Here is a 25,174-nt window from a genome sequence, read left to right as displayed (position 1 = left end):
TTGCACAATGTGCATAATACTTTATGTTGGTCGACTGTTCCGTCTTGTTATTTTTTTAATACTCAAATTTCCCATCAAGAGGACCAATGTGCGTTTATCATCTTCCAGATTAAGCTGATTGGTTCAGCTGCCCGTCACTACCAGATCAGCTGCCCATTTGTGCATGTGTGAAGGTAACTCTACTTGGACAAACTGCCAGAAATGTGTTGACAGAAACATTTCAGGGATTTTGAGTCATTCTGCACTCCAGGTGCATTAATTACGTTAAAAATTGTAGTCACAGTGACCGTGATGGGGGATTAACTTGCGTTAACGCGTTAATTTTGACAGCACTAGTTAATACACTTCTTCCCACTGTCGCCAAAGTGCTTGCTCGCAGGGGGTCATATGATTGTTGGGGTTTTCTCTATATTATTTTAGGGACCTTAAAATATAAAACACTTTGACTTTACTGTTTTTTGAACTGAATTGAATAATTGAGAATAAGTGAATAAAGTGAAGAGATGAAGGCAACAGAGGTAAGGAGCTTTTTATGTTAATGAGAGAAAAACAGGACAGAAGTTGATGGATTTTCAACATCTGTTCTGCTTTTCTCTCTTTAACACCATGCCTACCATAAAAAGCTCCTTAAGATAAGATAAGATAAGATAAGATGGCCTTTATTAGTCCCACAGGTGGGAAATTACCTCTGTTGCCTTCACCTACATGTTCAAATCATCACTTTCCCCAGTGAGGACACTCTACCACTTTCTACAGATTAATCCAGAATTCCTCTCTCTTCTCTTCCCCAATGCTACTGGCCTGCTTCTTCTCCACCGTGTCTCCTGCTCGCATGCCTATTATGTACGTTAGAGGTCAAAATGTTTTTGTAAAGGAACCTGTGCAGCCTACTAACTCCTCTGTCCTGCAGATGTGTTTCTGGATCTAATACATCCGTCATCATGACCAACTGAGAGTAATTTCCAGATCACAGGCAGTAAGGAAGAACCACAAATGACACAAATGAAAAGAACATTTTGATGAGCTGCTTGTATCCATGTTAGTGTTTAAAGTCCAACATCTCCCTCTAGTGGCCATATATAAACCATGTGTGAGGATGGTGTTAATGTAAAATGTGAATCATAGTGTTCCAGTCAGTCATCAGTGTGTCTCTGCACAGCTGTAATTAAAATGTGTTCAGAGGGCCTCAGTGTCTGAATGGTTCCAGTTCAGCTCCATAACAGCAGCGTCCCTGGTTTGATTCCTGTGTTTCAGCTCATATCTGCCTCTCTCACTGAGGGGGACGTAACTACATCAAAAGAAAATAGATTTCGCCTCTGTGTTTGAACCAATAGAAAGCTGGTGCTCAGAGGAAGAGGGCGGGCTTTACTTGGTGTCAGTGACAGAAATGAAAAAAAGCTGAAATGAGTGAGAAGGACGATGAAGGAAACATCTGTGCTGTGTCTGCTCTGTAAGTAGAATCTCTGTGTTTGTTTGAATTCTTGTACTTTGACTGTCTGCTCTCCTGATAACTGATGATGGAGGAGAAGACATGAAAAACAAATCAGGCTGAATTCAAGTTCAAAACACCACGAGGACCAACTGCAGGTCTGAACTGACTCTTTATCTTTGCTCAGGAGTCGAGGAAACACAGCAGGCAGTGAAAAGATCAAATCATTCGCTCATATCAACACAGCTGCACAGTGGACACATGACTTTACTGGGTTATTTAAGGGTAGAGGATAATTTGTATATACTTAGAGTTTAGTCGGTCTATATACAGAGCTGCTTTTTAAATAAAATCTGCAGTAGAGAATCATGACAAATCCTAACTGTATGAATGAGGGCTATCACCAGCTCTTACACAATTTTTCAATCTTTTGTCAAACTTCATTGAAACATGTTGCTGTCATCAAACAGAAAATGAGCAGATATATCAGAGACGAGTTTGTGTGTTTGTCAGCTGTTTGTGTGGAGTTGTTCTTTATGTTCTCCTCAAATCAGCCTGAGTGTCATTTCTCTTTAGTTCTGATCTCACTGCTGAGCTGCACAACAAACCAAGGTCAGTAACCTTCTTCTGTCACAGTTTAAACCTGAGAAATGCTCACTGATATGACCTGATTGGGTTCATGTTTCACAATGTAAAGTCTAACAGATCATCAGTTTTTATTTTAACCCTCACAGCTCGTCTGACTGTGAGTCCCAGCAGCTCTCAGTTCTTTAAATATGACTTTGTGTCTCTGAGCTGTGAGGAGGACGACAGCTCTGCTGGATGGACTCTGAGGAGAAACACAAGCAAACGACAGAAGACTCAGTGTGGAGATGGGTGGGGAAAACCAGCTGGTTTGATCTGTAACATCAGCTACATCGACACATGGGACAGTGGGGTTTACTGGTGTGAGTCCAGAGAGGGTCCCATCAGTAACATGGTTAACCTGACAGTCACTGGTAAGCTGAGTGTGTGGAGTTAGTGTTGATGAAGCTGTGTGTAAATGGATGAAATGCTGTAGTTTGTCTCTGTGTTGAGGTGGATCAGTGATCCTGCAGAGTCCTGTCCTCCCTGTGATGGAGGGAGATGACGTCACTCTGCTCTGTAAAACAAAGACCACTCCCTCCAACCTCCCAGCTGCTTTCTATAAAGATGGCTCCCTCATCAGGAAGCAGCCTACAGGTCACATGACCATCCAGCATGTTTCCAGGTCTGATGAAGGCCTCTACAAGTGTGACATCAGCGGTCATGGAGAGTCTCCATCCAGCTGGATCACTGTCACAGGTGACACACTCACCTGTCTGTGTTTCTGCAGGTTTCAACATTCACAATGTGACGACAACTTAATGACTGTGTTTGCTTTATTTTAGACAAACACACCACCACACCTCCACCTACATCCACACCTCTACTTATAAACACCTCTATCCCTGCACCAGCCTCTGCCCCTCTTCTTTTTCATATGTTAATCTCTTTTGCATCAGTCTGTATTGTGGTTCTGCTGGTGTTACTGGTTCTGCTGGTGAGACGATGTGTTCACAGGAAAGTTGAAGGTGAGACTCAGACTTCCTGATCTTTCATGTCTGAGTTTGTTTAGTAGAATAAAGTTCACATTCATTATGATCACAGTAACAACTTTCTTAAATGTAATCTCTGTTTAGATATTTAATTCATGTTATTGTTCATTTGGATCATTTCAGCAGACATAGTTGGGGAAGATGACATCATCACTGATGTGATGTACAGTGCTGTCAAAACAACAATTCATCAACAGCCAATCAGAAGAAGCAGAGGTAGTGTTGTGACTTCTTCATATGGTGGGGGGTAGGGTTTGGAGTCATGGGCCTTTTTCATTTTCCTTTTTGTGGAAACTGATAAATATAAAAAAGACATATTTGCAAAGTAAGGATCAAGTAATTAAAATAAATTAATAAATAAAACCAGAGAAATGATACTATTAACGAAAAGGAGTCAGAGTCTTTAAGGAGCCTGAACATGTGACAGTGTGCATTATCAGCATAGTTTGGATTAACAGGACCTTTTCCTCGTCAGGTGTCTCAGACTGAGTTTAATATAAAGTTAGAACCAGATTTGGGTTCACAAAAGCTGTTGTTGACTGCATTAGTGAAATAGATGTTCCACAACCAAACCTAACTGCAGCTGTCTTTCCCTCTGTACTTACTGAGTGTTGTTCACTGGATGATTGAGCATGCATCAAAATATATGTATCTCTAGCATTTTATATTCTATCTTATAATCTATACGTTAAATTTTGAATCTGACTATTATGAAGTTGAAAATTTGGTAGTTTCTGTGACATGTTGAACATTTGTTGCTTTGTGGGCAGTCAGTTGCTCCTCTGTTTTTTACATTTATTAAACTAAATACACTTCCTGGCTTCTCTGCTCTGTCCTGGTGGACACGTAAACTTTATTCCACAACCTTAATCATACGGTTTTATACTGCTAAAAAAGGTTCATTTAGGATTTCTCAAACAGTAATTATTTAATTTGCTTACTGTTCTTGGTGTAGTATTTGTGGCAGCGGGATGAGTCAAAATGACCTGCAGTGTATTTTCATTGTAATGAGTGAACAGCTCAGTCTGTCCACATCAGGCTCACTGATGTGTTTTTAGGAGAGTTTGTTGGCCCAAATGTGATCCATCATTTATCTTCATGTTCATTTGACCACATTTTGTCTGAATTAACAACAATAATTCAGCCACACAAACACAACAAAGGTCATTAACTGTGTATTTTCAACCTTTTCAGAATGTCCTTTATTACAGTGCATCATTCTTACAGTTGTGAAACCACAGCAGTAACTTCCTGCTGCTGACAGCAGTAGCAGGTAGTCTGAAGTTGAGTCCTCTCATTGCACTATGCTCTGCTTTAGCTAATAATAGTGTTCATGCTGTGAAAGCATGTTTCCTTTGTTCTCTCTGTAGTGAAGTGTGTCAGTTTGCACTAAAAGAAGATGGGGACTTTCTTGTCATCATCTGTTATTTTTTACAGGAATGTCTCCGGTTATTTCTGCTCCTTCATAACAGAAGGGTTCAAATAAGAGACCTGTGAAAGGTCTTCATGGATCTCTTAATGCCATCACTTAGTATCTTAAAAGATATGCATATAGCTGTAGTGTAATAATATAACAATGCTGTTGTTGTACCTGCAGTAATTCTAATGTGTTTATTGTACAGAGACTGATTCAGCTGTGGTCTACTCAGCAGTGAGAACTGAAGATGTTAGTTATGGACAAACAACCAACAGAACAAGGAGGCCCAGGTACAGCTGCTCTTTATCTTTGACTGTGGACAGAGACAAGCTAGCTGCTCACCCTGTTTACAGCCACCATGCTAAGCTAAGCTAACCACTTCATGGCTCAAATTTCAGTCTTGTGATTCATTGATAGACTTTTCTGTCAGAAACAAAGTGTTTCATGTAAAGTCAACAGTTACTTTAAAGAGATACGAGGAGCAGAATGTGAGGTTGGTTATAAATCTGTGTTCCTCTTTGTACTGACACAGTGTTTAAAAATAAAACTATATTGTTTTTTAACATAACTATCATATATACTAGTAATATATTTTATGCTACATCAAACACAAGTGTTTAGCAGTATTTATTTATTCATTTTTTGTCTTTATGTCAACAAATATCCTGCACATTGTCACAAACCGACAAACTGGCTGCACAACCATGACAAAAAGGGAGATGGAAACAAAAGCTATTTAAAGACATGAGGAGAACTTAAACCGTGGTGTGTGTGTGTGCATGTGTGCACGCACTCAGTAATGTAAATGAGTGCATGGGTGAAGAAATGTTGTACGCAGTGTTGTTTCGTGCAGAAACCAAAGCCAGTGACACCTGCCACACATACAGGCCAAAAACAAAGCAGGGTGGTGGGTCATCACAAACAGAACCTGACAGCTGTGTGTTTTTACTCGGATGTAGCTGGAGAAAAAACCTGCTGCTGTTGTTTGTTTACAGTGGAGCTGGTCTGCTGGTCTTTACTTCCTGTCAGATATATTTTGCCCCAGCGGTGGCTGTTCATGTTAAATATGAGCAAACTTTCACATAGTGACTTCACTGTATATAAAACTAACCCCTGTTACCCTAAAGCTCAGGCTGCAGATGCTCTAAACACATCCCTAATATGGCATCCTGGACACAGAAGCTCCACCCACATGTTGTTCAACCTTTTGTTAAACAAACCTCCACCCCAAATCCAAAACAAACAAATCAGGACAGCAGGAAAGAACGCTGTAGCACAAAGATCATTCATCATAACCCGGATATCGTTCCATTATGTAGATTCAGTTACCCTAACATTGGCAGTCAGAAAGGGGCGATGCTGGCACCATCTGACCAATCGAAAAGAGGCGTTTCATGGATCACATGAATTTTCTCCCACAGAAATAATCCTGATGAGTGCTGCCTCCTCCAGAGACGTTATCAGAGAGTGAATAAAAAACTATAAAAACATAAAAAATATACTGGCTAAAAGCAAAAAGGATATGTGATTAATGCCAAAACAAATCATTCATCTGGTGATGTAGTGCGCAGCGACGAATTCTGATAATTATTCCAGTTAATTATTTTATCACTGAGTGCGCTCTCAGTGCTTCGGTTTACTTTGAAGGTGACGGCTGCACGTCACAGCTCTGGAACTGGATCTATTTAAAGCTGGTGTCCCTCAGTGTAAAAAAGATGATGTAGAAGGAGCAGGCTAGGTTCATAGCACAAGTTACCATGGTGATTGTAGCAGGACTTACTCGGAGACCCAACGTGACCCAATAGGTGCTTGGTTTGGTGCTAAATTCACTTTTAATACTCAGAGTGTCTGACCGGCTATTTCAGCCATCATACTCTGTCTGCACTGCTCGGTAGCTCACTCCACCCTCTTCTGGTCCCAGCATGCTCCTGTTTGTAAAAAGAGAAGGCATCATTAGACCACTGCAGACCACTGTGTCTGCCAGCCTCCCCCAGCACTACCCCCTGAACCCCTGCACCACACCCACCAACTACACCCTGTTGCCACAGTGATATATCCACAAAGCTAATTGGAAAAGCCAACACTGTATTTCGTAGTACAGGCCCGTGAGGCCTCTGGTGAGGGAACACACACACACACACTAATCAGGGAAGTCGAAACAACTAGTTTAGAAACAGTTGAAAACAACCAAGACACCGAGGAAAGAAGTGAAATTCAAAATCAGATACAAGTGAAAACTAACAAAGTAAAACAGGAAATAAAGAACAACCCAAACTGAAATCAGGAACAGCGACAGATTAATGAAGTAACACAGGGAACAGAGAGAGACGAGCCACAGGGAGGACAGACAGGGAACCAATATTAAACCCACACTAGAAGAAATCATGTGATCAAAGTTAAAGATCAGCACAGATCTGTGGGCTCCAGGTTTGAAGAAGCAGTTAAAGTGTGAGCAGAATGGAAGCTCTGTGATTTGTATCAGAATCAGAATCAGAATACTTTATTGATCCCTGGGAGAAATTATTTTTCATTACAGTGCTCCATTATAAACAAACAGTAACAAAGACAGACAATACACAAACTAAGAATAGCACAATATATACATGCATATATACATAAAAGTCACTTATTAATAAATAATCTGAGCTGGTACCCAGTCCAAGTCTGAACTGGGACTGTGTGTGATGCAGAGAGGTGGAGATTGGAGGTCTTGATTGAAATACAAAGCTTGTAATCATGTTTCCTGTTGTTTGAACTGTGTGTGTTTGTGTTCAGACTTTAAACCAGAGCCAGACGTCGTCTACTCTTCACTGAAGCAGTCCACCAGTCCAACCACTGATGTCCAGCTGCTGGTCTCTAACTGGTCTAACAGATTTTTATAGTTTGTATAGTTTTATTTTTATTTGTCACTTAAATTTTCATTCCTCTTTTTAAAATCTGCTCTTGAGTTTCTTACCAAAGCACTTTGTAAACTCTAATAAATAAGTTATATAATAAAGTTCTCCATCATTATTATTATATTATGTCCTTAGCAACTGTTCCTGTTATCTGTTCCTGTGTGTGTGTGTGTGTGTGTGTGAGAGAGAGAGCGGGTACCTGTTTGAGAGACACTATGTATAAAGATCCAGCAGGTGGCAGCAAAAGAGCTTCACCTACAAACATGTGCTCCATTCTTCTGATCTTTTGTCATGGTTGATCGTCCTACAGTTGTTACTCTTTATTTCCAAAGATTTCCCACTCTGTGGCAAAGTCAGCAGAAATGCACATATACTTACAGAAAGTTCCCATAAAGCTCAAAATGACTGTTAGAGATCCACCAGATGTCTTCTATTTGACAGCAGGACAGCCCTGATCTCTAATAGGCTGACAGAGACATGCTTCAGGTTGAGACCTCGTCAATCATCATAAAATGTTTTACAGACAACATTTAAACAGGACGGACACAGAAAAAACATCCAGTCATATATCCACTTACATATTGACCTATGCGCCATTAACAAGGATTTGCTGGGCATGTGGTCACATGGTTTAAAAGCCAATCACTGTCCCTGGCAGTGTGTCCAATAGAAAACCTGGGTGGGAGCTTATAAGTTTTCATTTAATTCTATTTATATAGCACCAAATCACAGCAACAGTTTCCTTTACGTGTTTTTTTGTGTAAAAGTAAGATAAAGAGCCTACAATCGCCAGAAATGTCTGGCAGAACCAGCCTCAGGGAGGCGCAGCCAAAATGAAGTGTAGAACTAATACAGATAAAAGATTTCATTTATAATTTATAGACTTTTTTCTTTTGTAAACCTTTATTAATATATATGCATATGTTCAGTGTTTATGCAGTGATCAGTTAACAGACTGTGGACTTTAGGTGCTTTAACCCACTGCTGTAAGCAGAAGGCCTCATCTCTGACTCAAATGTTCATCAAATTTTGTAAATATAAAAAAAACCAAACTGATTCTTCTTTCAGTTCATCCTCTTCTGCCTGACCTGCAGGTGAGAAACATGAGTGAGGTGTCATGTAGGTGATGTCAGACATTAGCATCACTCAGACCAGCTGCTCTCTACCCTATTAACTCAACAGAAGGAACAACCCTCACAGTTAAAATTGAAATAGAAACATAAATAAATTTCTGCAATAAGCCACCCAGTGGAAAACAGTAACATGCTCACACACATCTAAACTAAACTTTGATGAGTTGCCCTCTGAAAGTTTCAGGCCTCTGTGGAACAGCAGCTGTATGCCTTGTTTGATGGGGATTCTTTGGAGTTCGTTTCCAGTGTTGTTTTCCACAGACAGACACTATTGCTTGATTGGAGGTTATCAACCTTTTACACCTTCCAGGTCCTTGATCTGCTTTCAGTTGAATGCGTTTGTTAGCTTAACACGATCAATAAAGAAATAAATTCAGCTACTTTGAAAGTAGATTTGTGTTTGAGGAAAATGTTCAGTCTTGGAAAAACTAAATATTATACAATTTTACGAACATTGCTCTGAAATGATTTCACATTAATAAAAGAGGCGGAGTCAAAAGGACATTTTATTAGTTCAGATCTTGAACGATCTCTCTGTTGCGGCTCTTCCAACCAACGGCTGCAGCAGGCTAAACATGAGGACACAGATGGCGTGCACCAATAAACACATGAGATGCATTTCTTTACTATTTGCTACTTTAATTCCACATTGTACTGTCCACTACACAAAATCAGTACATGGGATCAAAACATGATACAAATGCACAGACTGCACAAACAACATGAATGCAACTCACAAACCTGACACCAATTACTATGCCAAACTACAAGATCTGGCCATGGCATAAATTAGTGCACTAATCTAAACTCAAGTTTCATACAAAAAATAACTTAAGAAAATGCATCAAAAATGCATCAAAATGACTTAAGCTGTGCTCAAGCTGCGGTCAAACAGGAAGTTTCCCCCTTACCCTACCTTTCTGCTCATCAACATCAGGTGCAGTGAACAGGTGAGTGCAACCACATTTATTACCTAACACACCCATGAGTCACGCCCCACACCTGTGCACCAATACAGTGTGTGCATTTAAACCAACCCTCTTAATCCATAAAAGGAACAACTTACATGGTTCCTACGATCTCCACAGAATGAAAACTGTCTCGTGTCTCATGTGTCAGTATGAACAGTTTTTTGTTACAGTCTTTGAAACGTGCACATTTTTTATTTGCACAAATTTGCTTCTGACAGTAAGTTTCATGCTCACAGCTTCCTGCTTCACCCTCCTCCTCCTACGATCATCTTCAAGTTTCAAGGTCTGTGTCTGCCGAGTGAGTTATCAAACAACAGAAAGAGAGACTGACCTCACTCAAACAACACCACTACATAACTCTGACTGAACTGAACGGCAGCTAACATCAGTTTGCTCAACATCCAACAGATCATCCAGCAGTTTTTCTGTTAGAAAATGTGTCCATATGTGGGGATGTTAACCAAAGTGTAACCATAACCCTCCGAATTTAAACTTTTTACCTAAAAGATTGAAATAATAGTTGTTTTCAAACAGTTAATGTTGCTCTGAAGTGAACTCAGAAATCCTCAAAGGCTCCAAAAAACAACAGGATAGATGAAAAATGTCCATTTAAAGAAACGCTTTAATCCAAGTCATCCACCTCTCTTTAAAATAAGAGAATAAGGACGGTAGCCTGTTAGTCTGATCTTCCTTCACTCTTTGTGTCCTTTTGATTGGTTATTGAATCTATTTCCTTTTATTTATAATACCAGTTGATGTGTCACTGCTCGAGTCAGTGTCATGTTGTCTTTAAACCATAAACATAATGGCCGTGTAAAAGGTTTGTTTGTCATGCATGAATTAAGTGTTGCTTCAATCACTCACCTCAGTGTAGAGAGAAGTTTGGATCCGCTCACTTCATATCACTAATAAATGTTTGCATCACCACGAGTCTCAAGATTTCACTGGTCCTACAATCGCTGGCTGTTCTTTTACTTGGACCTGACATCTGCTTCAGTTCAGATGGATCACAGACAGTTTCCTGCTCTTAAAGGTCATTTTGGATCAGTTATGGTTACAAACTCTCTCCTCCCTGCAGTCGTATTTTTAATTTAACTTTACAAAGAGAGAAACGCTCATAGAGAGAGACCTCAGCTCTGAGCACAGATGAGTACTTATATAGAGTTACTGAGACTAAAAGCAGAGCTGGTATACAGTACTGTGCAGTACTCTTTTTATGTTTTCCTTCCAGTGAGCCAGACTTTGTAATTTTTAAACTGGTCATGAACAACAATTCTCCAACCTTTCTGAAGCTCTGTCTGTTTTCTGATAGCACTGGCTGCTTTGACACTTACTTTCAGTCCAGTCTTTTTACCTGAGCATTTTCAGAGTAATGCTTTTGTTCATTTAGCAGCTCAACACTGACCTTTGAATCATCCATCCATCCATTCGCTTCCGCTTATCCTTTTCAGGGTCGCGGGGGGCGCTGGAGCCTATCCCAGCTGTCATAGGGCGAGAGGCGGGGTACACCCTGGACAGGTCGCCAGTCTGTCGCAGGGCCAACACACAGGGACAGACAATCATTCATACTCACATTCACTCGCACATTCACACCTAGTGACAATTTCGATTATCCAATTAACCTATCCCCACAAGCTGCATGTTTTTGGACGGTGGGAGGAAGCCGGAGTGCCCAGAGGGAACCCACGCAAACACGGGGAGAACATGCAAACTCCACACAGAAAGACCCCGGCCTGATGGTGGAATTGAACTCAGGACCTTCTTGCTGTGCGGCAACAGTGCTAACCACCGTGCCACCGTGCTGCACCTTTGAATCATTCAAGCTTAAAAAGGCTCTGACTCAGTGGATGAGCCAACTGAGTTAAACAGCTGAGCAAGGAAGCCATTTTAAATTGTATGGTTAGACACTTCGTCACTAGCAGCCTGTTTGGTTCTGTTTCTTTAGCTGAATCATCATTGACAGCATAAAATAGTATCTTTGCATCTCTTCCAGAGTCACACAGTAGCTGTAAATCAGAATAAGACTGGAACAACCTCAGACTCATCTGCTGGTTCAGGCTTTCAGACACTGAAATAAAGCCAAAGATCATCCATCAGTGTGTCAACAACATTTAAACCTGGTCACAGCCACTTTGAAAAACTCCAATTTTATTTATCATTCCAATGAAAATTATTTTCAACTTTGTACATCAAAAAAAGACTGAAAAAGACTTTCAATAGGTTCACATGTAAATCTTTATTAACATTAAAAAAGTTGAAGAGAAGCTGCACATGAATAAGAACTTTACATTATTCGCACATGTTAGTGTCTCTGCATGAAAAGATAAACAAATACAAAATATTTGGATAACCTTGTAGCTCAGTATCAGGAAAGAAATATCGGAGTTTGCATGTACATGAATCTTTAGTTTCATATAAATCTGAGTTTGTGTGGTTCAAACCTCACAGAGTAAGGCGAGTTTACAAGCAGCTGCTGATCCTGAAGTTAAAAATACAAAAACACACAGATTCAGAGATTATTGCACATGACTTCATACATGTTTGTAACAGTTTAACATTGTTTCAGTAAATCCCAGGAACAACAGCACAGACAAACACTCTGAGTGTCAACATGATATCAGAGAAATGATAAAGATAATCAAACTCTGGATGTTTGACGTCTACAGCCTGTCCTCAGATCATCCAACTCATAGTTCTGCTGTGGAGTCTGACGAGGTGGAGTAGTGTTTTGGGACAGTCGACATCTGTATGTGCAAAACCCAACAACAGCAATCACAAGACAAAGTGACAGAGCAACTCCCAGTCCACATGTCAGTTCATATAATCCATCCTCTGTGTCTCCTCCTGTCTGAGCTGCAGGTGAGAAACAGGTGTGAGGTGTCAGCTGTCAGGTAGGTGATGAGTGAAGAACAGAACAGAATCCATTTCCTCTTCAAACTGCTGTCAGACATTATCTACTGCACTCTGATCACATCACTCAGACCAGCTGCTTTCTACAAAGTCTCATCAACAACATCTTTAGAAACAAACATCAACAACCAGGAAGCAGCTTCACCTCTGATCACACACACACTCAACTCTACTCACTCACCTGGAGGAACAACATGAAGGTGGATGACGCTGATGAGATTCCATGAGTGTTTTTCTTCCACGCTGACACAACACACGTATGCTCCTTCATCATTAGTCGTCACATCCTTCAGAATCAAAGACACGTCTCCATCCTTCATCTGTCTGTCCTGCAGATCCACCCGGTTCTTAAAAGATGGATGCTGGTCTTCTAGATCAAACTGCTCATCCCGGTTGTAGCGGCAACCTTCGGTCCTTCTTTGCCGCTTCTGCAGGACGTAAAGTTTCTGACTCGTGCTCTTGTTAAAACGCTTGGACGCGTTCCAGTAGCAAAAACGAGGCGAAGGAAAAAAGGGCAAAACATTTATTCTCAGTACAAACCAAAAAAATACAAAACAAATGCCTCCGGTGGGAGCTCCGTTTACTTTCCATTTATGCTACAACGAAAACAACATTAAACGGCGACGGTCAGAAAACTGTTGCTCCACGTCCTGCTTGCTAGCCTAACCTTTCTTTCCCCCCCCACATGCGGGCAAAAAATACACACCCCCTTTACGACATCTATCAACACTTTACAACAACACAAAAGATTAACAAAGCAGGATTAATTTATGGAGCACAGCATATTACATTATAACATAAAATAATGAAGATTATAACTAGAAACTCAAAGATCATAACAAATACTTAAATATGGCCTGATGTAATTGAGTAAAATATTGGCCTGAACTGTCTAAGCTCCAACATCCTGGCCCCTAATTGTTCTTGTAAGCCACAAAACAATTACTCTTATACGTATATATATTGTTCAGAACAACAAATCAAACTTCCAGATAACGAACAGACAAATATACAAAGTACTTGAACTGCCCATATGGCACATTAATGTCCTTATTCCAACAGAAACTTCGCTCTGCCTTGTTACAGCAGGAACTCTTCTTAAGCTGGAACATATCTTCGTGGATGCGTGTATGTGTGTGTGTTTTGGGGAGATTAGGGAATGGAGTCAGAGGTTCAAGCACATGACTCACCGTAGGAGACCAGCCTTTACCGCTGTCTCTTGAGTAATATGTAGAAGGGGCGCTACATATCACACTCTAGCAGCACACAAAGTTTCGCCACAGGTCGTAGGAGAATGTTTTTGCTGGTTTTCACCTTGGCCTGACGAACCCGACCTTTGGCATCCTCAAACGTCTGAATCACTCGACCCATTACCCATGAATTTCTTGGAGCGGAATCATCCACGATAAGGACAATATTACCTTGACTGATATTCCTTTGTGGCAGGGCCCACTTTTGTCTCTTTTGCAAGTCCGGCAGATACTCCTTAATCCACCGTCTCCAAAACAAATCTGCCAAGTACTGGACTTGACGCCATCTACGCCTCGAGTACATGTCGCTCCTGCTGAATACTCCAGGAGGTAGTGGAGTTTTGGCTTTCATCAAAAGCAAATGGTTTGGCGTCAAGGCCTCCAGGTCATTCGGATCGGTAGAGACTCTTGAGATAGGGCGGCTATTGATAATCGCCTCTACCTCACACAGCAGCGTGTGCAGACCCTCCTCATCAAGGATCTGCTGCTCCACAACAGAGCTGAGCACTTTGCGTATTGACCGTATCTGCCGTTCCCAAACTCCTCCAAAATGCGAGGCAGCTGGGGGGTTGAATATCCATGTGATGCCTTTAACTAACAAGGCTTCATGAATCTTTGCATTATCCAAAGCACGCACTGCTTCCCGCAGCTCCCTCTCTGCACTTACAAAGTTTGTTCCATTGTCAGAACGCATCAACTGAACCTGTCCCCTCCTAGCAATGAACCTCCGCAATGCATGAATACAAGAGTCCGTGTCCAATGAATTTGCCAGTTCAATATGCACAGCCCTCACTGTCAAGCAGGTAAAAACTACGCCATACCTTTTGATCATGGACCTACCCCTTTTGACTTCAAAGGGACCGAAATAGTCCACACCGACACTCGTGAACGGTGGCTCATCGGGCGTGAGCCTCTCAGTAGGAAGATCTGCCATGATCTGACTTGCCGCTTTCCCATGATGCCGTCTGCAGACAACACACTGGGACAAAATCTTCCGGACAGCAGCATGGGATCTTAGTATCCAGTACTTCTGCCGTACCTTTGATAGGACATGATTCCTGCCACCATGACCAAGATCCTCGTGAGCAGATCTGAGAATGAGAGTGGCTATATGCTGATCCTTAGCCAAGATTGCAGGGTGTTTTATCTCCTCTTGCATGCTAGATCTGCTCAATCTGCCGCCCACTCTCAGAATGCCATCTTGTACAACTGGCGACAACTGACAAAGAGGGCTATCCTTTGACACTGTCTTTCCTTGTTGCAGCTTGGCAATCTCTTCGCCAAACCGCTGCCCTTGACTGAAGCGCACGAGCTCTACTTCCGCCTCAGCCATGTCACTCACAGAAAGTGGCAAGATGGGAAGGTTAGCTTTGAGGTGTGTCATTTGCTTCTCCTGCTCCAGCCTTTGACTTCCTACATCCAACCTTCCATCATAGAGATTCGCTTCTAAATCCTTCCTCTTTTGAGCAAGAAGCTTCAGCACACCTTTTAATCTCAGGACCCACGCAACGGCTCTTTTAACCCGATGCCAGCTTGAGTAATGATGAATGAGCTGAGAGGTGGCGTCTGCACCTTCTTCAACCATAAGAGCATATACTGATGCTTCTTTGACTTCTGGGTCATTACAGATTGGCTGGCATACACTGTCTGGCATTTCTGGCCACTCCATTTCTGGCTTCGTGATGAAATCTGGACCCGTGATCCATGTCTTTGCCTTGAGAAAGGCACCAACACTGAGTCCTCTGGAAGCAAAGTCTGCAGGATTGGCCGAGGTGTTCACATATCTCCACTGAGAGACAGCTGACCTATCCTTAATGGCAGCAACTCGATTGGCAACAAACGTACGAAACCTCGCTGTTTCATTCTTGAGGTACTTAATCACCGACGTGCTGTCCGTCCAAAAGACAGACTCCTCCAGCTCCAACTCCAGTTCGGCTCTCACCATCCTGTCCATCTTTGCTGCCACCACTGCAGCAGTAAGCTCGAGTCGTGGTATGGTAACTGGCTTCAAAGGTGTAACCCTGGCTTTACCAATAATGAAAGCACTATGTGGTTGGTTCAGATTGTTTTTTGAAACCAGGTAGGTGGCTATGCCATACCCCCTTTCACTTGCGTCGGCAAAGTGGTGAAGTCGAGCTGAAGTGATCTTGCCAAGGTTGACTGGTCTCACACATCTGTCTACCTCAAACCTAGCTAAGTGGTGCAAACTGCCGACCCATTGTTGCCACTGCAGAGACAGAGCTTCTGGCATGATATCATCCCATGCATGCTTTGTTCTGCTTAGCTCTTGCAGGATATGCTTCACTGGCAAGATCAGAGGGGATAAGATCCCAAGTGGGTCATATATAGTGCTTACCATCGAAAGCAGACCTCTCCTTGTGAGTGGTTTGCTCACAACCAGAACTCTGAATTTCAGCGTGTCAGACTCCACGCACCACTGAACCCCTAAAGCTCTTTCAATAGGGAGGCAGTCCCTTTCAAGATCGAGCTCCTTGACTTCTTTGGCCCTGTCATCCTCAGGTATAGATGCAAGCACGGCTCTGCTGTTGGAAATCCACTTAGTGAGCTTGAAACCTCCTGCAGCGCATAAAGCCCTGAGGTCCTGAATCAGTGAGATTGCCTGCTCTTCAGTGCCAACAGATTTTAGGCAATCGTCCACATAAAAGTTCCTTAGAACAGTGTTCGTTGCAATATGATTGAACCTCGCCTGATTGTCCTCAGCACACCTTTGCAGCGCGTAGCATGCACAGCTTGGTGAAGAAGTTGCACCAAACAAGTGAACTACCATTCTGTATTCCTTGAGGCCTTTACCAAGATCTCCCTGTGGCCACCACAAGAATCTCAACAGATCAGCATCTTCAGCGGGAACCCTGACTTGATGAAACATGCCTTCAATATCTGACATGAAGGCAACTGGCTCCTGCCTGAACCTGATCAAAACACCTATAAGGGAATTGGTTAAGTCTGGCCCCTGCAACAGCTGTGAGTTCAGTGACACGCCTTGATACGTGGATGCACAGTCAAATACCACTCTCAACTTGTGCTTGGTTGGGTGGTAGACCCCATGATGTGGGAGATACCATATTCTGCTACCACTTTTAGAAGTTTCTGCCATGGGAACTTCTTCGGCATAGCCCCTTTCCAGTGTCTCTGTCATGAACTTTGTGTACTCTTGCTGAAACTCACTGTCTCTTAACAGCCTCCGTTTCAGGCCTTCTGCTCTTTGTACCGCCACAACACGGTTGTTTGGAAATACAGCCCCCTTGTTCTTTAAAGGAAGGCCAATGGTGTAGTGACCATGAACCTGCTTCACTGACAGTGACACAGACTCCATAAATTGTCTGTCTCTGGCTGACATTTCCATTTTCTCGGACAACTCATGCTCAGGGAAGTCATACTTCATTTGCTGCTGCGAGAGCTCCTCTAGCTTTGTCACCGATATCCTGTTCACCATCACCGGTGGCCACTCAACAGCTCCTTGAGCAATACCCTCTTCTCTTAGCAGAGGTCCATTAATCGTCCAGCCTAGTGCAGTTTTTACAGCATATGGGCCGTTGCCCTCACTGTTGATAACCTTCCAGGGCTCAAGCGCCTTTGGTACATTCGTTCCTATTAACATACCAATTTTTCCATCAATCTGCTTGAGCTGAACCTCTTTCAAATAAGGCCATCTGTCCACATCGCTCTGTTGTGGAATGTTCTCCTTTGTTACTGGAATCTCTGCCTGTGTGAAAACCTGGGGAATCTTCAAAAAGTTGTCCTCATCCAAACCACTGACCTCGAGACCCATAATGACATGAGTACTGATTGTCGCTTCCTTTCCCATGGTGCGGAGCAGAATGTTGGACCTTTTTCCTGAGACGTGTAAATCCTTCATCAACTCGTCTGTACAAAAGGTTCCAGTGCTTCCTGGGTCTAAGAATGCATACGATACAACTGTTGCGTTGCTCCTTGAACATCTGACCTTCACAGGCACAATTGAAAGCGCACAGACTGCTTCGCCAGCCCCGGTACAACCGCATGTTTCACTGCCTGCTGCTGGAGAAAAACTTGCTGCTGGTTCCCTGATACTTTTAGCGTCACTATCAGGAGGAGAGTACTGCTCCTTATGCAGAATGGTGGGATGTTTCTGAGAACAAGTCTCACACGTGTGTCTTCGCTGGCAACCCTTACTCAAATGCCCCTGTGATAGGCAACCAAAACACAAACTCTTTGATTTGAGGAAATCAAGCTTTTCTCTGTGGGGCTTTTGCTTGAGGAGTCTGCAGGTATTGAGCTTATGCCCTCCCTTATGACAGAAAAGACACTGTCTTCCACCTGTAGAGCCTACATTTTCCCTTTCCCTCTTTGTCTGCTCAGCACTGTTTGACACAGGTGCCGTATTAGTAGCAAAGATGCTTTCCCTCTCCTTGAATTTCAGAGCATTCTCTCTGCGTACATTTGGTTTGCCCTTGTCTCTTGACAAAGTGGTGTCCTGAATGTTACCAAACAATGGGTGAGAAGCGATCTTTGCATGCTTCTCTACAAAACTGACCAGATCAGCGAATCTAGCTCTCATTGCTGTGCGTTCTTGAATGTCACAGGCGAAACCCCTCCACCTTTCCCTTAATTTAAAAGGAAGCTTGGAGATGACAGTTCTCATACTAGTAGGGCTATCCATCTCCTCAATGTACTCCATGCTGTCTACTGTGTTACAGCAAGTAGTGAGGAACATAGCAAACTCCGTCAGTGCATCACCATCCTCTGGCTTGATTACAGGCCATTTTAGAGCTCTTTCAATGTAGGCTGAGGCAATAGTATATTCATCCCCAAAATGCTTGCGCAGAAGCCTCTTGGCTTCAGCGTAGCCCCTGTCAGGATGCATGTGCGAACAGCTACGAACCAGAACCTTGGGTCTCCCTTGGGTGAACTGCTCCAGGAAGCGCAACCTATCCCTATTGCTGTCTGTCCTTTCCTCAATCCCATGCTCGAATGCTTTCATAAAAAACCCAAACTCCAGTGGATCCCCACTGAATACTGGAACATCCAAAGGAGGGAGAGTGGATGCCTTCTGTTGCTTTACTAGGAGCTCTGTAATCTCGTTTTGTCGCTTCATGACATTCAACAAGTCTTTAACATCAGCCATTCTGCTTTGACTAGTAATAGACTGGCTATTATCCTTCTTACTCAATAGATGAGGAAGCCTGCTACTCCTTTCTGAGCCCTGCATTACTTCTGACTCACATTTTCGATAAACATCTCCATGTTCTGGCTGAACGAAACCAAAACTGGCCCCAATATTTTGACCCGGAGCTCTTTGGCAGGCAGCCATTTCGTTAACCAAGTCAGCAGAAGTGTTATGGGCTGGCTCCTTCACAGTCAGCACCTCAAGCTTTGCACTAGCTGCAGCAATAGCTGTTTGCAACTCCCATTCCTCCCTTTTCGCCTTAAGAACAGCTTCTTGTCTGTCAATCTCCATCTTTTGCTTTAAGGCTTCTGCACGCGCTACCAGAGCAGCCCTTTCTGCCTCAATCTTTAGCCTGGCCGAATATGTGGTCGAAGACACAGTAGAAGAGGTTCGGCTGCTTCGATGTGCTTTACTGTGTCTGGACGATATCGCTGAAGCACTGTCTGCAGGCTCAACTTCAGCATCAATCATTCTTGCTTCATCTACTTGCATTTCCACTCTTTTTAACCATCTCTCGACTTTCTCCACAAAACTTCTCAAATAGCTAGCCTTTGGCTCATACCACTGTGTCTGATCATGAAGAAGTTCTGACTCAGTCAAGTGATTTTTAACTGCATCGTTGTTTTCACAAAACTCAATATACATTTTTGAGAAGTCAGTGGCTAATTTAACAGACACTTCCTCAAAATTGCCATCATCTTCCATAAGGTCCTCAATCTCTTTTATCTTTCTAGTAAGATAACCCAACTTGGTTTTCCTTGTCACTTTAAGCTGCTGAAGCTTTTCCTCTTGTGCTTTAAAGGTTGGCTTTGAAACTCTCTTTTCCGGCTGCTCCATATTAATTGCGCTGCCACAAACCTTTCAATGCAATTAATCCTTTACACCAGCCATGTACCTCTTAACCTTACAGGAATTTTCACAAACCTTAAAGCAGGCACAGCATCTTACTTTTCAGATGCGGGGCTCTCTTACTGCCGAAAGGATCCGGGAAACACGGGAAGACTGAAGCAGCATCCTCTTTAACGTCCTCACTGGTAAAGCGCTTTTTCCCGTTTTTCCCTTGCCGCACCGCGGGCCGATTAACTCCGTGCGCCGGTGACGTGTGCGTAATCCTCTCACTTTCGGAGCAGTTTTCTGACTAATGTAGCGGCAACCTTCGGTCCTTCTTTGCCGCTTCTGCAGGACGTAAAGTTTCTGACTCGTGCTCTTGTTAAAACGCTTGGACGCGTTCCAGTAGCAAAAACGAGGCGAAGGAAAAAAGGGCAAAACATTTATTCTCAGTACAAACCAAAAAAATACAAAACAAATGCCTCCGGTGGGAGCTCCGTTTACTTTCCATTTATGCTACAACGAAAACAACATTAAACGGCGACGGTCAGAAAACTGTTGCTCCACGTCCTGCTTGCTAGCCTAACCTTTCTTTCCCCCCCCACATGCGGGCAAAAAATACACACCCCCTTTACGACATATATCAACACTTTACAACAACACAAAAGATTAACAAAGCAGGATTAATTTATGGAGCACAGCATATTACATTATAACATAAAATAATGAAGATTATAACTAGAAACTCAAAGATCATAACAAATACTTAAATATGGCCTGATGTAATTGAGTAAAATATTGGCCTGAACTGTCTAAGCTCCAACACCGGTAAACAAGGACATGTTCTGGCTCCAGGTCAGCTCTGCTCCACTCTACAACTCTGATGCTGCTGTCTGGAGCTCAACATGACAGAACGATGTTCTGTCCAGCTTTGGCTGTGATGGTTTCCTGCTCTGAAAAAGGAAAAAACAGAGCAGAGAGGTTAAAGGTCAAAGCACGACTGTTCACTTCTACAATAGCCAATAAGAGAGAGGAAGGGAGAACACTTTCTTTCCAAATTTAAAGGTATACAATCATAGTAATAAGTGTTATATAGCATAAAATATACTGAAACTATATTTCAGTGGTAAACAATAATGGAGTTCTCCGTCGTGGAGTCGACGGTCGTGAGGATTTCAAATCCTCACGACCGTCGACCAAGCGATTGATGATTGGCAGGCTCATCCGAGCCTTTTCGATGTGGCCTCACAAAATTATCACGACCACAACAACCGTGAAAATAGTTGGATCTACATTGCTGGTCAATCACAGCTGCCTGATTAATGTTTTTCATTAGCAATTTAGCAAAGTTGATGGTGGTGGTGTGCGTGTCTGTGTGAGTGAAAGACAGAGAGGAAGAGCGAGAGACAGATTTTCTGTTATAACCTTCATTTTTATGGACGCACAGTGTGAGCACTCAGGTCGCATCAGAGCATCGTGCTGTATAGTGTGAGACCCTGCATCGTGACCTATGAACTTCTAACCCCTGCGAGTCAATCGTACAGTTTGAGCAGAAGCTGAATAACACGACTGAAAAAATCACACAGTGTCTGCCCAGCTTCAGAGATAACGTTTTGGTTTGTAGCGGTTAAATCTCACCTGCAGAGAGTCCAACAGACAGCAAAGTGGAGCAGCGCCACGCAGTCACAGCAGACATGTCCGTGTTCTCAACTCCTGATCCCACACTCAGGCTGGTATAACACGCATTTTAAGACGCTGTTGAAACGTCTATAACCGTCTTTTAACGCTGATTTGATCAAATCCAAATTTTACGTAAAACTAGTAACGGACTGTATCACATTTTAGTGCTGTTTGACAGCTCGGACAGAAGAGTGCCACAACAACAACAAACAAAAAAAAAAGAGAGAGAGAGAAGTTGTTCACGTTCGGACATCGATGACGTCACCCACGAGGCAACATTTTTGTTTTCCATCTGTATCCTTCCAACACACCCGGTCCTAAACTCCACCACGTCTCTGTGTTTTAATTTTTAATTTAAATTATTATAAATAACAGCTCGCACGAAGCCGCCGGGGGGAAAGTTTTAAAAGAAAAGAACAAGTTTCACGTCACTCGGTCATCCAGCGGCACAGACAGTAAAACACTGAAGAACATTAAGAACTCGGCTCAGAGAAACACATGACTGTCAGACACAGGAACTGCTACACACAAACCAGGAAATACACCTTCGATAACACGCCATTCTTTTTTGTTAACTGCCGTGTTTATGTCCTTTGTCTTAGGACTGCACATGTCCAGAGTCAGGACACAGTGAGAAACACACTGAAGTAACTGGGCAGCGATGTTTCTTTGAGGGAGAGGTGGTGGGACAGAGGCTTTCCACCCCTGAAGATACCAGATACACCAGTACAAACTGAACAGCGTGGTACGAAGAGGAGGAGAAAGAGGAGCCAGCCAGCTGAGTGATGGAAAGGAGAACATGAAGAGAACAGAGAGCTGTTTTAAAAGCTAATTCGTTTTAGTTTATTTAAACTATTTAAAGGTGAAAAACAGCCTTTTATTGTTAATTACATAGCTCCTCCACTAAAAACTCATCAAAGTCAGTCAAAGGTATGTATTTAACAGTTTAGAATTTATTATTTTACATTGTTTTACAGACTTAAAGAAAGCCCAGCAGAGGATGTACTTCCTGAGGCAGCTGAAGAAATTCAACCTGCCAACATGGACGATGATGCAATTCTACACTGCAATCATCGAGTCCATCCTCATCTCCTCCATCACCGTGTGGTACGCTGGAGCCACTATCAGTTTTCCCCTTGTGGGACAATTAAAGGATTAGTCTATTCTGTTCTATTCTATTCTATTCTATTCTAGATGATATATATATATATATATATATATATATATATATATATATATATGTATATATATATATATGTAAAAAACAAAACAAAAAAACACCCATCTCGCCCCTGCGGGCGGTTTATCCTTCAAGCTCGGGTCCTCTACCAGAGGCCTGGGAGCTTGAGGGTCCTGCGCAGTATCTTAGCTGTTCCCAGGACTGCGCTCTTCTGGACAGAGATCTCCGATGTTGTTCCCGGGATCTGCTGGAGCCACTCGCCTAGCTTGGGAGTCACCGCACCTAGTGCTCCGATTACCACAGGGACCACCGTTACCTTCACCCTCCACATCCTCTCGAGCTCTTCTCTGAGCCCTTGGTATTTCTCCAGCTTTTCGTGTTCCTTCTTTCTGATGTTGCTGTCATTTGGAACCGCTACATCGATCACTACGGCCGTCTTCTTCTGTTTGTCTACCACCACTATGTCCGGTTGGTTAGCCACCACCATTTTGTCCGTCTGTATCTGGAAGTCCCACAGGATCTTAGCTCCACCATCCTTGGGGGCGTCTCCCATTTTGACCTCGGAACTTCCAGGCCATACTCGGCACAGATGTTTCTGTATACCAGAGGTTCCCAAAGTGTGGGGCCCGCCCCCTAGGGGGGGTGCAGAGCCGTTGCAGGGGGGCGCAGTATGAAAAGAAAAAAAAAAAGAAAGAATGCTTGGACACTGCTAGCATAATGGACAGGTTTTTGACGGGGCTCCCACACAAACGCAAAGCAGGAGATGAAGCATCGCCAAATATGTTTCCAAACCAACTTCCTTCCAAGCCAAAGACTAGAAAATATGGTGAAGCATATCTTCCCTTTGGCTTCACCTGCGCAAGTGCCAAGGTAGATCTCCCCTGCAAATAGTTTTCCCTGCGTCGGGAGCACGCGCTGGGCTCTCCAAATCACGGGCAAACAGTATCCAACAATGTTGATTTTTAGTTGACAAACACTTCTTGTAATAACTAACTACTCCTGAAATTTTGGACATGTTAACTCATTATGCAGTAAAGTTACAGTGGGATACAAATAATATCAGACTGATCCTGCCACGATTTGTTCCCCCGGTTCAAATCACGGACAAACAGTATCCCACAGCTGTCTTTGTTTTTGAACCCATTTTGCACAGAGAGGCATTTTTGAAAAATGTATTGATAGCAATGCTGAATATTATTACACAGGAAAAAAAACAACTACACGTAAAATAATTACACCGTGATGCCTCTGCCTTTCTAAATGCAGGGACAGTAACTGCGTGTGTAAATGTAAGCGTGTAAAAACTGCAGATAGATTAACAGTAACAGTATTTTGTCTCTATCTGCCATTCTGCAATTCATCTCATGTAAACAATAACGTGGCGCACAGCGTGACGTGAAAAGAGGCACATACCTTTGATGTTGCGTGACAAACTCTGTATTCCTCATCCACACATAAACTTAAAAAAGGAGTTTTAAATAATCTCCGTTTTCGGTGAATCGCAACAACGTTTACGTGTTGACGAAAGGCCCAAACGCATAGAAACAGCTGAGTTTTCAAAAATACCGGTGTAGGTGTGGGCGTAGCGTAAAAGAGTTAGTAGTATATTTTATTACTACCTGTAATTTATTGCCGTTGACTTGTATTTGCTTCCGCAATGGTATGGGCTCAAAATGTGGTCATAAATATTTTGTACTTGTAAATCAGTTTTGTACTTGTAAAAAAGATTTGTATGTGTAAAAAAGATTTGTGTGTGGACTTAGCCAAAAACCCCCCTGCAAGTTACAAGTACGAATTTTGACCCTATTTTTCTTCCTGTCATCTGATTGGTCAATGTCATGTCAATCACAAATATAACAATCCAATCAGAGAACAGATGGGTTTGGCTGTCGGAGGGGCACTTTTTTGAACTGCAGGTCCTTGAAGGGAATAAATGCCCTTTCACATGCCAACCCAGCGTTTTCCTTCATCACCACGAAGGAAAACAGTCTGTGGTCGTCCGAGTTTGGTGATTTTTGTGTCACAGGTCTACGTGCTTTATACAGGGACTTCCACAGCCTTTTCAACAGCGCTGCTGACCGCGGGGGGGGGGGGGGGGGCGGCAGTGTTTTGGAAATGACAGTCTTCATTACAGAGCTTTCTTCGTTATGAATTAGCATACATGTTTTTATTGAACATTTGAAGAACTAGGATGGTTTAGGTGGTGGGGGGGCGCGAACATTTTTCTTGTAAAACAAAGGGGGGCCTGGCAAAAAAAGTTTGGGAACCACTGCTGTACACTATGCCGGCCACTTGGTTATGGCGTTCCATGTATGCCTTGCCTGCTAGCATCTTGCACCCTGCTGTTATGTGCTGGATTGTCTCTGGGGCATCTTTACACAGCCTGCACCTGGGGTCTTGCCTGGTGTGATAGACCCCAGCCTCTATGGATCTTGTACTCAGAGCTTGTTCTTGTGCTGCCATGATTAGTGCCTCTGTGTTGTCTTTCAGTCCAGCTTTGTCCAGCCACTGGTAGGATTTCTGGATATCAGCCACCTCCTCTATCTGCCGGTGGTACATACCGTGCAGGGGCCTGTCCTTCCATGATGGTTCCTCGCCTTCCTCCTCTTTCTTGGGTTTCTGCTGCCTGAGGTATTCACTGAGCACGCTGTCAGTTGGGGCCATCTTCCCAATGTATTCTTGGATGTTCGTTGTCT

The 25,174-nt window shown here is 42.9% G+C and overlaps 2 protein-coding genes and 1 long non-coding RNA gene across 6 annotated transcripts; 1 reads left to right on the top strand and 2 right to left on the bottom strand.

The window, feature by feature from the left end:
* Positions 1-1,287: 1,287 nt before the first annotated feature.
* Positions 1,288-7,433, top strand: LOC109196788 (low affinity immunoglobulin gamma Fc region receptor II-like). 3 transcript variants are annotated; one of them, XM_025901987.1, is made up of 7 exons: positions 1,288-1,450; positions 2,006-2,427; positions 2,507-2,752; positions 2,839-3,021; positions 3,169-3,261; positions 4,668-4,752; positions 7,238-7,433. In XM_025901987.1, the coding sequence occupies exons 2-7, from the start codon at positions 2,109-2,111 to the stop codon at positions 7,242-7,244; spliced, it is 933 nt and encodes a 310-aa protein (XP_025757772.1). In that variant the 5' UTR covers positions 1,288-1,450; positions 2,006-2,108; the 3' UTR covers positions 7,245-7,433. The 3 variants fall into 3 exon arrangements, with proteins under 3 accessions (XP_025757772.1, XP_025757771.1, XP_025757770.1); XM_025901986.1 differs by lacking the exon at positions 7,238-7,433 and having other exon boundaries at positions 3,172-3,261; positions 4,668-5,963; XM_025901985.1 differs by lacking the exon at positions 7,238-7,433 and having other exon boundaries at positions 4,668-5,963.
* A 739-nt stretch (positions 7,434-8,172) lies between these two features.
* On the bottom strand, positions 8,173-9,413 carry LOC112843371 (uncharacterized). Of its 2 annotated transcripts, XR_003215702.1 has the most exons (3): positions 8,946-9,413; positions 8,635-8,811; positions 8,173-8,447 (listed from the first exon to the last, which is right to left on the bottom strand). It is a non-coding gene; the product is annotated as an uncharacterized LOC112843371 (long non-coding RNA). The 2 variants fall into 2 exon arrangements; XR_003215701.1 differs by lacking the exon at positions 8,946-9,413 and having other exon boundaries at positions 8,635-8,933.
* Positions 9,414-12,124: 2,711 nt separating this feature from the next.
* On the bottom strand, positions 12,125-20,252 carry LOC106097554 (uncharacterized). Its single transcript, XM_019352271.2, has 2 exons — positions 12,555-20,252; positions 12,125-12,316 (listed from the first exon to the last, which is right to left on the bottom strand). Exon 1 carries the CDS (start codon positions 19,625-19,627, stop codon positions 13,616-13,618), a length of 6,012 nt encoding a protein of 2,003 aa, XP_019207816.1. The 5' UTR covers positions 19,628-20,252; the 3' UTR covers positions 12,125-12,316; positions 12,555-13,615.
* Between the last annotated feature and the right edge of the window lie 4,922 nt (positions 20,253-25,174).

This window comes from Oreochromis niloticus, linkage group LG3 (genome assembly GCF_001858045.2).
Source record: "Oreochromis niloticus isolate F11D_XX linkage group LG3, O_niloticus_UMD_NMBU, whole genome shotgun sequence".
Taxonomy (NCBI): domain Eukaryota; kingdom Metazoa; phylum Chordata; class Actinopteri; order Cichliformes; family Cichlidae; genus Oreochromis; species Oreochromis niloticus.
This window is presented reverse-complemented; position numbering and strand designations above follow the sequence as displayed.

Coding starts and splice junctions, on each gene's coding strand:
- LOC109196788 (XM_025901985.1), top strand. CDS start 2,109: ATGTTTCACAATGTAAAGTCTAACAGATCATCAGTTTTTATTTTAACC. Junction 2,753..2,838: donor CAGCTGGATCACTGTCACAG/GTGACACACTCA, acceptor GCTTTATTTTAG/ACAAACACACCACCACACCT. Junction 3,262..4,667: donor GCCAATCAGAAGAAGCAGAG/GTAGTGTTGTGA, acceptor TTTATTGTACAG/AGACTGATTCAGCTGTGGTC.
- LOC106097554 (XM_019352271.2), bottom strand. CDS start 19,627: ATGGAGCAGCCGGAAAAGAGAGTTTCAAAGCCAACCTTTAAAGCACAA.